Source organism: Procambarus clarkii, chromosome 54, assembly GCF_040958095.1.
Source record: "Procambarus clarkii isolate CNS0578487 chromosome 54, FALCON_Pclarkii_2.0, whole genome shotgun sequence".
NCBI classification, from domain to species: Eukaryota; Metazoa; Arthropoda; class Malacostraca; order Decapoda; family Cambaridae; genus Procambarus; species Procambarus clarkii.
The window spans coordinates 14154184-14167347 of record NC_091203.1 but is presented as its reverse complement, the minus strand read 5'-3'; the positions used below and the strand labels follow the sequence as shown (position 1 = coordinate 14167347).

Genomic DNA, 13164 nt, shown 5'->3' with positions numbered 1-13164 from the left:
TTGATCTATAACAGCACGGGAGGGAAAATGATGTATTCAAACACAGATGAAGATATTCAAGAGATCAGTAATGGTTTTGCAAGCAGGTCTTAAGGCGGACAAACCTGTTTACGACAGGTTCTCGAGTCCCGCGAGACTTTTTTTTTGTTTTTTGTCACGGACATTATGGACTCATATTTGTTTAATATTTGTTTTTTATATAGGAAGTTAAACACGGTAAAATAAGTGAGAACATTGTAATTAATGAAGTTATCCACAAACTATTTAACACGACATAATTAAGAAACAAAGATTTTTTCCAATAAATAAAGAAAGTCAATGATGTAATGTTAGAGGGAAGGGGAATGCAATAGTACCACTTTCTCCTGTGGGTGGCGCACTCGTCAATAGATGGCGCTCTTAGGCCGGGCGAGCGTTGGGTTGGGTGTTACACGATCTATATATTTTATAGAGAGCTTTCCTATCCTTCTTCCATAGTCTCTTGTTAGTGCGTATGTTTATAGTGTGTGGGGAAGGCAACGAGTCGGGCCACCTTCCTGCATTTGTCATTCAATCCCCAACTTTTTGAGGTGAAAACATTCTCTCTGTGCTTCAAGGTTTGTGTATTAAAGGATAGTTATTGCTATTTGTTTAAATCCATGAATGTTATGGAATCGGTATTGTGTGACGTTAGTTGGTGTTTTACTTTTCTTCCACAATGAAGGTGGTATCTGGGTGGTTTGTGTTTAGTCCCCTTATATTCTCAGTATACTCGCCAACAGATAATTTGTTCAAATATACCTACAAAGCTATAAGAAATGCAAGCTTAAGTTTAATTAACACCTGATAATTGGAGGTAAACTAAATAGTGTACACTTTAATTGATAGTCTGTCTACACTCTTAAAGGTAAATTATAACCACCCACCAGCACTTCTTGATCAAACTTGTACCGCATCAGATGATTTTACTTATTTAACTTTCATGCAGCAACTTTTTCTTCTCTCAGATGTTTTCCTGTTCCTGGGTACTGTTATTATGGACGATCCTGGTAATATCACAAAATCTAGTCGTCGCACAACTTCCTACCGTGAGTAAACGTCGCCTTCCAATTTTGTTTACGAAAATTAGATTTTAATTTGCCTAAATCGCGGGGGGGGGGGGGGGTCCATACAAGTCACGAATGTCGTGCTAGCGTAGTCGCAGCCTAAACAATTTTAACTTTTAGTTATATTGATATTAGTATACAATGTTCCTTCTGAATTTTAAAACTCAATTGTTATGTTGGTTCATATATTATGTAATGAATCTCTCACTCCTAAATAATAAGGTACTAGTACCACTAAAAAGTTTCCAGTCAAATCATAGCATTATCATAACCCTTTTATTGTAGTAATTTTAAAAAACATTAGAAATTATACCAATGGTTAAGGCCCTTCTCAACCGTGAAGGCTCGGTGGTAAAGGGTCACATTGAGGCTTGTAAGGAGTCTATGAATTGTTTCCATTATTCACTATGGGTGGAAGATGAACAATTGGCCTGTACAACCAACTATTTGGTACTGCTTAAATTTAACCTTGCAGGTATGTAACATCTAGCGCATACTTTTATAAATGTGTAGATTTTGTTAAAATTTTGGAGCGGTCTTCTTATTTACTTTACTGTACTATAAGACCTGTATAGCCACTACGGCGCACCAGTGCCTGAACGCAGCTCCTAAACCTGTGATTTATTTGTTATTTTAAGATTTAAAATGACGTATTTACATGTATCTTTTAAATGGTTTGCCTTCCTCTAACCCATCAGCCTGGCTCTGGTTATGGCAGTCAGACCAGAGGTGCGGCTAGTTCCAGCTCTCAGGGGTCGTCGGATCAACAAGGCAGCGGTCCAGTTGTAGGTGGCGGCCCGGGCGTCGGCAGCGGTCCACTTTTGGGTGCTGGATTAGGCCTTGGCAGCGGTCAAGGAGTAGGTATTAACCTCGGCCAAAGCATCATCGGCGGTCCAGTTGGCAGTTCTGGCCAAGGAGTAGGCAGCGGTGACAGGGCTGGACAAGTTACCAGCGGGCCTCGAGCTACCTCTAGCAGCAGCGGTCCGGCTTCTTACGCTGGTGCAAGGTATGGCAGTCCTCAAGTGAGCAGAGTGGATGCACTATTTAACCCCACTGTCACCCAGCTCTTCACCATCGACCGCTTCGTCACCCTCACTGATCAGGCTTTCCAGAGTGTGGCCGTCACCCTCACTTCCCTCACCGTCCAGACTGTCACCACTGGAACACGCGCGGTGAGTACTTGGTATGTATTGTGATAAACGATGGTCTGGACGCTGACCTTGGACTAGTTTAAGTATTCTTTCACAGGTGGCACAGACGCCGGTGGATGACCGCGTGGCCCTCCAGACAACGGTAGTTGTCAGACCTTCAACACTAACGGTCACGTACGTGCAGTCGGACTTCAGGATTGTGACTGAAAGGTCTTTAGACTACGTGACAATCGCCCACACCTCGTACGTAATCATGCAGACTACCTACACTACTACTGCTACCCAAGTGTAAGTTCAATGCCAGGTCTACAGTATTGTACTGTAACTGCCAGTCTCTTCATTACTTGAAAGAATAACGATTAATTGTCCAATTTACTCCCCACAGGCTGTCGTACACGACAACGTTGGTGAGAACAAACATAAATACTAAGAGCACAGTGTTCACAGACTACCGCACAGTCACCGACACGGTCCTCGTCCCCGGAGCCCGCTACGGTTATAGACAGCTCTAGCACCTTCATCCGTTCTAAGATTTTTAAAGAACGTAATATTAAACATATTTAACATTTTCGGTCTGTATGGTCTATTAAACTTTATTCAAGAATTGTTCTTTTTAATAGGTAACTTTGTGTCCACAGTAAATGTCTGTTTGCCTGTACAGAAATTTGTTAAGCAGTTGGTAAGATGGAGTAGGTACTTATAAGCTGTATTCTTATGGTTCAGATAGTGCGTGTTATACATGGGGAAATATTTCCTGGGCGGGATGTCTAGTAAACAAACTAAATATTCGGCAACTCGAACCATAGAGATGGTCAGTGATCCAACGAAATACATCGCAGGGAAGTCGTGAAAATGTGACAGCCACAGTGCTAAAGGAGAAAACCGACTATTAATGTAAGACTAAATTATGTAAGGTACTTAAAGCTTTAATGGCAGACTTCTTAGGCTATCTATAAAACTGATACTCGAAGGTTGACTACCTGGTAAATAAGTCTTAAGAGGATACTTTCATCACTGACTATATGACTTGGGTGCAGATGCACGAGGGTGGGGGGAGAGGGGAGGGTACGTGGTGGTCTGCTGGACCTCTAATACAGTAAATTGAAAAAAAAAAAGTTAATCGAAAATTAAAATTAATATGCTCATTAAATTTGACCATTTCTCTGCAAAAGTGTTCTACTTTCTCCAGTTCTTTAACTGCATATCTCTTCACTTAAATACTACAGCCACCCTACCTTCAATAGGTTGTAACTTAACATTGTCAGCGGCTCGGTGTTCAGTGTTTAGTAAGGAGTGACTCCCTCGCTCTTCCTGTTGTGACGGTGCACAAGTGTACTGCAACCCTGTGCATCCACTTTGCATAGAGACCCGTGTATTCTAAGGCGGTAGATGAAAGGGTTGAGCGTATCCAGCACAAGTGGATCCTTTAAAACAAACGCGCTTTATTTGCTGGGGGTCCCCCTCCCCATCCGGCCCGTTGGCGCCGTGAGGGGAGCTTAGTGAACAGCTGCTGGAGTGTGATGCTCCGTGGGACAGCCCTCTGTCCTTTGGTGGCCTTGCACTCCTGCTGCTGTCTTCTAATGGTGCTGGATCGCTTTTCCTTTTCATTGTTTCGTTTTTTCACACCCCTCTTCTATCTGCTTGTCGTTTCCTGCCGACCTTTTGCTTATTTTGGTTATTCCTTTGGACTAATTTTACTTTGAAGCCCGGGTGCTTGACGAGGCATAGTCTTGCACCCGTAGAACTGTAGTACCCGACGTCTTGAGTGAGGGGAACTTTTTATTGTCAATCCCCCTTTCGTCGCTGAACCCGCTCTCAACGAACTAACGGTTCTTAAGGTGGCGTTTGTGGGGCGTATGCTCACGACGCACCCCTAGGGGGCCCCAGCATGATCGGCAATAGCTTCCTATTAGGAGTCCTGCCTCTAATTGTGGCTCCATGGTGGGTGTGGGGGCATATTCGTGAATGAATGTTGAATTTTCATAGCAATAATATCTGCCGTTTCCCCTTTACCTTCTCAAGCTCGTGTGGTGGGCGACCAAGCCCCCATGTTGGTCAGTGTTGGAACACCGGGCTCTGTAGCCTCTGCTGCATTGGGCCCCGACCTTGCTCCTCCTTTGGCCTCTGACTCCTCCCCTCGGCTCCCCTTCATCCTCTGTGGTCGAGTCGAGCCCCATGCCCCCAGTGGTGACTACCTCGTCCCCTGCCGCTGCTCCATCTCTAGTTGTGACCACTGCGCCTTTTAACCCCTCTCTAGGGATTCTCACCACCGTCTTTGTCACGGCCGCCCTCGCTCGATTCCTTCCCGTTCTAAAACCTGTCGAGCTTTGTTTGGTCCCACTTCGTGGGGGCAAATATTTTGATCTCCTCCTCCATCTTGATTTTGCGCCTCCTGACGATTTCTCCCTCCATCGACATCTCGTTGATTCCGTGGATGTCTCCATTACTTTCAACCCCACTCGTCTCGGTACACGTGCCGTTGCTGCTCCTCCTCAGGATGCTGCTTCCCGCTTGGCTGCCTTATCCTGCCTTGGCGAGACCCCTGTTCGGGTCTCGAAGAACGCTCAGTTGAATGCCAGTGTTGGCACTATTCTGCTCCCGCCCCATGTTGCGACCGGTGTTCGGGACCTGCGCGACTGCCACGACGATATTCGACATGTCCTTGCTGCCCAGGGCCATTCTTTTCTCCAGGTGGACACGTTTACTCGTCCCCCTCGTGGTAGTCGCCGTCAACCCCTCCGGGTTGTGAAGATTACCTTTGATGGTAGGACCCTTCCACCCTCTGTCATTCTTGCTGGTGCCAGGTGCTCTGTCCAGGAGTACATTCCTTCTCCTCGGCTCTGCAACAAGTGCTGGAGGTTTGGGCATGGTGCCCTCCGCTGCTCCGGGACTGTCTCTCTCTGTCCTTTGTGTGGTGGCGAGGGTCACTCTAAGTCGGAGTGCACTTCTCCCCAGGCTCGTTGCCTCAACTGCGGTGAGGCCCATCCTACCTTCTCCCGTGCGTGTGTCCATTACAAGCTTGAGGCAGCCGTCCTCAACCTGAAGCACCGGGAGCGTTTATCTTTTCCTGAGGCGAGGCGCCAGGTTCGCCGGCTCCCGCCTTATGCTAATATCTCTTATGCTCGCGTGTTGCGCTCTTCCTCTCCTCGTCCTTCCCGCCTTCCTCAGACTCACAACCGTTTCCGGGCCTTGGACCCTGATGCGCCCACTGCCCCCTCCTCTGTTCCTTTGGGTTCTCTCCCGAAGGATCCTCCTCCTGGTCCTCTGTCTGGGGTTCCCCTTCCTTCTACCCGGTCTGTCGTGTCTTCTGTGTCTTCCTCGTCCCCCTCCGATCCTCCTTCCCTTCCTCTTCCTCCATCTATTGGCTCTCCCCACCGCCTGTCGGTGCGGGCGGATGTCCATCGCTCTCCTAACGGCCGTCGTGTGTGCTCTCGTTCGGCTTCTCCTGTTGAGACACTGGAATCCGTTGCCCGGTACGTAGTTGCTGGGACACCGGTCTCTTTAAGTCAGAAGCGTAAGCCTGGCTCCTCTCCTTCCTCTTCCCCGGCGGGTAAGAAGGCTTCGCTTTCTTCCTCAGCTCCTCCTTCTGGCTCTGTTGCTCCTCCCCCTCCCGTTTCAGTGCTTGCGCCCCCTGTTCCTCCTATGGAGGTTTCTTTGGCCCCTGCTTCCCTTTCGGTTGCTGCTCTTGCTGGGGTGCGCTCCCCTCTTTCTACTCCCCCTCCTCCTGCTGCTGTCCTTGACGGCTCCTCTCCGTTGTCTCCTCCTCTTCCTCCTCCTCCTCCAGACCCTGCCCGCCCACCTCTGCTCTGTTCTCCCGTTTCCTTCCCTCCGTCTTTGCTCAGTTTACCCATGCCCCCTAACCCTGACTTTGCTGACCCTGATCCCGACCCTGATATTCTTTAACGTGCTCTATTGGTCTTTCGCCTTTGTTTCTTCCTTGTTCTCTGTTTTTGTCCTCTCTCTTCTCGTCGTTGTCCATTCTTCAATGGAACGTTCGAGGTTATTACGCCAATTTCCTCGAACTCCAACTTCTGATTTCGCGGTTTTCGCCCCTTTGTGTCTGTCTCCAGGAGCCAATGCTTGGTGCTCGTCCTGGTCGTTTTCGTGGCTATTCCTTTCTCTCCCCCCCCCCCCCCAGCCATTGCTGGGGCTTCTAATTCTTCTGCTCTTTTGATTCGCGCTGATGTTCCCTTTGTTCCTTTACTTTTTCCTTCGCCTCTCCATTGTTCTGCTGCTCGTATCTTTGTGGGGAAATGGTACACAGTTTGTTCCATTTATCTCCCCCCGAGTGTCCCGCTCTCTCTTCCTGATTTGAAACACCTCCTGGACTCCTTGCCGGAGCCTGTGCTCCTGCTGGGTGACTTCAATTGTCGTCATTCTCTTTGGGGTGACGTTCTGACGAATGCCCGGGGTCGCCTCCTTGAGCCGTTTCTCCTCTCTTCTTCCCTGTCTCTTCTGAATTCTGGTGAGCCCACTCATTTGGACTCTCGGACTCGCACCCTTTCTTGTCTTGATCTTTCTCTCTGCTCTTCTTCTCTTTACTTAGATTTCACGTGGCAGGTTCTTGATGACCTCCATGGAAGTGATCATTTCCCCATCCTTGTTTCCTTTTTCTCTTTTCGCCCTTCCCTCTCTTTCCCTAGGTGGCAGTTTGCTAAGGCAGACTGGACCCTATTTACCCTCAGTGCTGCTCTCCCTGACCTCTCCCTTCTGCCTCTCTCTCGCGCTCTCCTCCTTTTTCATGACACTGTCTTCAACGCTGCCCTCCGCTCTATTCCTCGCTCTTCCTCTCGGGGTCCACGGAAGTGCGTTCCCTGGTGGAATGCGGACTGTGCTCGGGCTGTCCGCTGTAAGCGTGCAGCCTGGAAGAGGCACCGCCGTAGGCAGACGACCGATTCTTTTCTTTTCTTTCGGAAAGCGAGTGCGGTGGCCCGTAGGGCCATCCGTACGGCTAAACGTGAATGTTGGGCATCTTATGTCTCAACAATTACGTCCGAGACCCCTCTGGCCCAGATCTGGAAGCGTATCCGCAAGATAGCGGGTAAGTTCGTTCCCGATGTTTCACCGGTCCTTCACCTCCATGATACTCTTGTGGCGGACCCGTTGCAGGTCGCTTCCGAACTGGGTTCCCATTTTTCTTCTGTTAGCTCTGGTCTTCATCTTCCCCAATCTTTCCTTCTTCGTAAACCTGTCCTTGAGTCTCGTCCTTTAGATTTCTGCACTCATCTTCAGCTTCCCTATAATGATCCCTTCTCTCTCTCTGAAATTCGTTCTGCCCTGGCCCTCTGCGGTTCTACGGCGGCGGGCTCCGATGGTATTCATTATGAGATGCTTCGCCATCTCCCTCCGAGCACGTCTCAGTATTTACTGAGTCTGTGTAATCGGATCTGGGAGTCGTCGTCAGTCCCTGAGGACTGGCTCGATGCCGTTGTCCTCCCTCTTCGCAAACCGGGGTCTCTGGGTACTTCCCCTAAGGACTTTCGCCCTATTGCTCTCACAAGTTGTGTCTGCAAACTCTTTGAACGTATGGTTAACGTTCGTCTGATGTGGTTCCTGGAACACCATCACCTCCTCTCCCCTTCTCAATATGGTTTCCGCAAGTTCCGCAGCACGACAGATGTCCTGGTGAACTTGGAGGTCTATATTCGTACTGCTTTTGCTGCGAAGACCTCCGTTGTTGCCGTCCTTTTTGACCTAGAAAAGGCTTACGACACCACTTGGCGTTATCATATCCTATCTCAACTTCATTCTTTTGGCCTTCGTGGTCATCTCCCTCTCTTTCTCCGCAGCTTCCTCTCTCGTCGTTCCTTTCGGGTGCGCCTTGGTACCGCTCTCTCTCCTTCTTTTCAGCAATACGAAGGTGTGCCCCAGGGTAGTGTTCTGAGCACTACTCTTTTTCTTGTTGCCCTCAATGGTCTTCTTTCCTCTCTTCCTTCTGGTGTCTTCTCCGCTCTCTATGTCGATGATCTTACCCTTTGTTGTCAGGGTGATGATTCGCCTCTCCTTCAACGCCGGCTTCAACTTGCAATTGATGCCGTGTCGTCTTGGGCCACCGATCATGGCTTCAAGTTCTCTACTTCTAAGACTTGTGCCATGACTTTTACGCGGAAACGGGTTGTTCTTCGTCCCTCTTTGTCACTTTATGGTCTTCCCCTTGAATACAAAGATTCCGCAAAGCTTTTGGGGTTATTCCTTGACACTCGTTTGTCTTGGTCTCCCCATATCTCTTACCTCCGTGTTGAGTGCTCTAAGGCCCTTACCCTCCTTCGGGTCTTGTCCCATACTTCTTGGGGGGCAGATAGGCGCACTCTCCTTGCTTTACATTCCTCTCTCGTCCTGTCTAAGCTCGATTATGGTTGCCCTGCTTACTCGTCTGCTTCTCCTTCTACTCTTCGCCGTCTTGATGCTTTGCACCATACTGGGTTGCGCCTCAGTTCTGGTGCCTTTCGTTCGACTCCCATCCTTAGCTTGTATGTTGACACTGGCTTCCTGTCTCTCCAGGACAGCCGTGATCGCTACTGTCTTCGCTATCTTGCGCGGTCCTTGCAACATCCTTCCTCTCGCCTCTGTCGTGCTTTAACTTTTACCCCTCCTGCGGTTCCTGTTCCTCTTCACCACCTCCCACTTTCTGTCCGGTTATCTCGCCTACAGGATTCTCTCTCCGTTCGTATTTCTGATGTTTCTCCTCGTGTTGTTCCTTCTTTGCCCCCGTGGAGGGTCCCTCTTCCGCGGTTTTGTACTTCCTTGACCCGTATCACTAAAGCTTTTACCCCTCCTACGGTTCTAAAACGCCTTTTCCTCGAGCACTTTTCTTCTCACTCCCGCTCCGTTTCTGTCTTCACCGATGGGTCTAAGTCAGCGGACGGTGTTGGCTACTCTGTTGTTTTTCCTGATCGCACTTATATGTGTCGCTTGCCTCCGGAGACTAGCATCTTTACAGCGGAACTTTATGCTATTCTCTATGCTCTTCGTCTCCTGCTTTCTCGTTGTCAGTCTTCCTTTGTGGTTGTTGTTGACTCTCGTAGTGCCCTCATGGCTCTCGGGTCCTTTAATCCGGTTCATCCAGTGGTTGTCGAGATCCAGCATTGGCTGTTTCTCGTTCACAGTAAATTTAAGTCGGTTGAGTTTTGTTGGGTTCCCAGCCATATTGGTGTGTCTTTAAATGAGCGTGCGGATGCTGCCGCTAAGGAAGCTGTCCGCTCTTGTCCCATCTCTCGTAAAGGCATTCCGTATTCCGACTTTTACCCAGTTATCCATTCCTCAGTTCTTACCCGTTGGCAGGCTTCTTGGTTGTCTGTTACTGGTAACAAGCTACGTACTATTAAATGTTGTGTTTCCTCGTGGCCGTCCTCCTTCCACCGTAACCGGCGGTGGGAAACAGCTCTGGCGAGGTTGCGTATTGGCCATACTCGCTTAACCCATGGTCACTTGATGGAGCGCCGCCCTGCTCCTTATTGTCCTAGTTGCATTGTCCCTCTTACGGTCGTGCATGTCCTTCTTGAATGTCCTGACTTCCAGGACGAGCGTGTGTCTTGCTTTCCGACCGCCCCTCGCGGTCACCTGTCCCTCGATAGAATTCTTGGTGACTCGGATACTTTTGATATCGTTCGCCTTATGCGTTTTTGTTCTCGTATTGGCATCCTTGGTGATATTTAGCGCCCTCTGATTATTTTGCGTATTTGTTGGTGCTACATAGCCTTCCCGGTTTGGTGCCTTCTTTTGATAATTACTTACTTACTTTCGCCCTATTGCTCTCACAAGTTGTGTCTGCAAACTCTTTGAACGTATGATTAACGTTCGTCTGATGTGGTTCCTGGAACACCATCACCACCTCTCCCCTTCTCAATTTGGTTTCCGCAAGTGCCGCAGCACGACAGATGTCCTGGTGAACTTGGAGGTCTATATTCGTACTGCTTTTGCTGCAAAGACCTCCGTTGTTGCCGTCCTTTTTGACCTGGAAAAGGCTTACGACACCACTTGGCGTTATCATATCCTATCTCAACTTCATTCTTTTGGCCTTCGTGGTCATCTCCCTCTCTTTCTCCGCAGCTTCCTCTCTCGTCGTTCCTTTCGGGTGCGCCTTGGTACCGCTCTCTCTCCCTCTTTTCAGCAATACGAAGGTGTGCCCCAGGGTAGTGTTCTGAGCACTACTCTTTTTCTGGTTGCCCTCAATGGTCTTCTTTCCTCTCTTCCTTCTAGTGTCTCCTCCGCTCTCTATGTCGATGATCTTACTCTTTGTTGTCAGGGTGATGATTCGCCTCTCCTTCAACGCCGGCTTCAACTTGCAATTGATGCCGTGTCGTCTTGGGCCACTGATCATGGCTTCAAGTTCTCTATTTCTAAGACTTGTGCCATGACATTTACGCGGAAACGGGTTGTTCTTCGTCCCTCTTTGTCACTTGATGGTCATCCCCTTGAATACAAAGATTCCGCGAAGCTTTTGGGGTTATTCCTTGACACTCGTTTGTCTTGGTCTCCCCATATCTCTTACCTCCGTGTTGAGTGCTCTAAGGCCCTTACCCTCCTTCGGGTCTTGTCCCATACTTCTTGGGGGGCAGATAGGCGCGCACTCCTTGCTTTACATTCCTATCTCGTCCTGTCTAAGCTCGATTATGGTTGCCCTGCTTACTCGTCTGCTTCTCCTTCTACTCTTCGCCGTCTTGATGCTTTGCACCATACTGGGTTGCGCCTCAGTTCTGGTGCCTTTCGTTCGACTCCTGTCCTTAGCTTGTATGTTGACACTGGCTTCCTGTCTCTCCAGGACCGCCGTGATCGCTACTGTCTTCGCTATCTTGCGCGGTCCTTGCAACATCCTTCCTCTCGCCTCTGTCGTGCTTTAACTTTTACCCCTCCTGCGGTTCCTGTTCCTCTTCACCACCTCCCTCTTTCTGTCCGGTTATCTCGCCTGCACGATTCTCTTTCCGTTCGTATTTCTGATGTTTCTCCTCGTGTTGTTCCTTCTTTGCCCCCGTGGAGGGTCCCTCTTCCGCGGTTTTGTACATCCTTGGCCCGTATCACTGAAGCTTTTACCCCTCCTACGGTTCTAAAACGCCTTTTCCTCGAGCACCTTTCTTCTCACTCCCGCTCCGTTTCTGTCTTCACCGATGGGTCTAAGTCAGTGGACGGTGTTGGCTACTCTGTTGTTTTTCCTGATCGCACTTTTATGTGTCGCTTGCCTCCGGAGACTAGCATCTTTACAGCGGAACTTTATGCTATTCTCTATGCTCTTCGTCTCCTGCTTTCTCGTTGTCAGTCTTCCTTTGTAGTTGTTGTTGACTCTCGTAGTGCCCTCTTGGCTCTCGGGTCCTTTAATCCGGTTCATCCAGTGGTTGTCGAGATCCAGCATTGGCTGTTTCTCGTTCACAGTAGATTTAAGTCGGTTGAGGTTTGTTGGGTTCCCAGCCATATTGGTGTGTCTTTAAATGAGCGTGCGGATGCTGCCGCCAAGGAAGCTGTCCGCTCTTGTCCCATCTCTCGTAAGGGCATTCCGTATTCCGACTTTTACCCGGTTATCCATTCCTCAGTCCTTACCCGTTGGCAGGCTTCTTGGTTGTCTGTTACTTGTAACAAGCTACGTACTCTTAAATGTTGTGTTTCCTCGTGGCAGTCCTCCTTCCACCGTAACCGGCGGTGGGAAACAGCTCTGGCGAGGTTACGTATTGGCCATACTCGCTTAACCCATGGTCACTTGATGGAGCGCCGCCCTGCTCCTTATTGTCCTAGTTGCATTGTCCCTCTTACGGTCGTGCATGTCCTTCTTGAATGTCCTGACTTCCAGGACGAGCGTGTGTCTTGCTTTCCGACCGCCCCTCGCGGTCACCTGTCCCTCGATAGAATTCTTGGTGACTCGGATACTTTTGATATCGTTCACCTTATGCTTTTTTGTTCTCATGTTGGCATCCTTGGTGATATTTAGCGCCCTCTGATTATTTTGCGTATTTGATGGTGCTACATAGCCTTCCCGGTTTGGTGCCTTCTTTTGATAATTACTTACTTACTCCACCGGGGTAACGAAAATACATGGGGCCAGATCGTGTTCATCAGGAAAAGCAAAACGGACACGTTCTGGCCCGGTTTATTCTACTACAGAAGAAGACTCACTATCACTTCACGTTGATCTAAATTGGGTTTTGAAATGGTCAAAAGATTGGCAGAAGCAGTTTAATGTTGATAAATGAAAAGTTCTGAGGCTAGGTAATGATGATAGTTACAAGATACGAGCTAGATGGTGTTGAGATTGCGAGATCGGATTGCGAAAGGGATCTGGGAGTTATGATAAGTAAGAATTTAAAACAAAAGGATCAATGCCTGAATGTCGCGTAATAAGGCAAATAGGACACTGGGATTTATTAATCGAAGCGTTAGTAACAAGACACCTGGTGTTGTTGTTCAGCTATATCTTGCTCTGGTTAGGCCCCATTTAGATTATGCAGTTCAGTTTTGGTCGCCATAATATAGAATGGATATAAATTCACTTGAACGTGTCCAGCGTAGAATGACTAAGTTAATTCCCCAAATTAGAAATCTTTCATATAAAGAAAGATTAACAAAGCTTAACTTGCATTCACTGGAAAGGCGAAGAGTTAGGGGTGACATGATAGAGGTTTACAAGTGGATGAATGGACATAACAAAGGGGATATTAATAGGGTATTAAAAGTATCAACACAAGACAGAACACGAAACAATGGGTATGAATTGGATAAGTTTAAATTTAGGAAAGACATGGGTAAATACTGGTTCAGTAACAGGGTTGTTGATTTGTGGAACCAATTGCCGCGTAACATGGTGGAGGTGGGGTCCCTCGATTGTTTCAAGTATGGGTTAGACATGTATATGAGTGGGATTGGGTGGTTATAAATAGGAGCATCCTCGTATGGGCCAATAGACCTTCTGCAGTTGCCTTTGTTCTTATGTTCTTATTAGCAAC

At 48.4% G+C, this 13164-nt stretch overlaps 1 protein-coding gene across 1 annotated transcript; it reads left to right on the top strand.

The window, feature by feature from the left end:
* Positions 1-480: 480 nt before the first annotated feature.
* Positions 481-2840, top strand: LOC138352616 (uncharacterized). The gene is made up of 5 exons (XM_069305115.1): positions 481-596; positions 987-1067; positions 1784-2257; positions 2334-2524; positions 2622-2840. Exons 2-5 carry the CDS (start codon positions 987-989, stop codon positions 2746-2748), a joined length of 873 nt encoding a protein of 290 aa, XP_069161216.1. The 5' UTR covers positions 481-596; the 3' UTR covers positions 2749-2840.
* The last annotated feature ends 10324 nt before the right edge of the window (positions 2841-13164 follow it).

What these genes read in the sequence shown, in the direction of transcription:
- LOC138352616 (XM_069305115.1), top strand. Translation starts at nt 987, where the DNA reads ATGTTTTCCTGTTCCTGGGTACTGTTATTATGGACGATCCTGGTAATA. An exon ending in TCGTCGCACAACTTCCTACC is followed by an intron (nt 1,068 to 1,783) that starts GTGAGTAAACGT and finishes CTAACCCATCAG; the next exon opens with CCTGGCTCTGGTTATGGCAG. An exon ending in TCACCACTGGAACACGCGCG is followed by an intron (nt 2,258 to 2,333) that starts GTGAGTACTTGG and finishes ATTCTTTCACAG; the next exon opens with GTGGCACAGACGCCGGTGGA.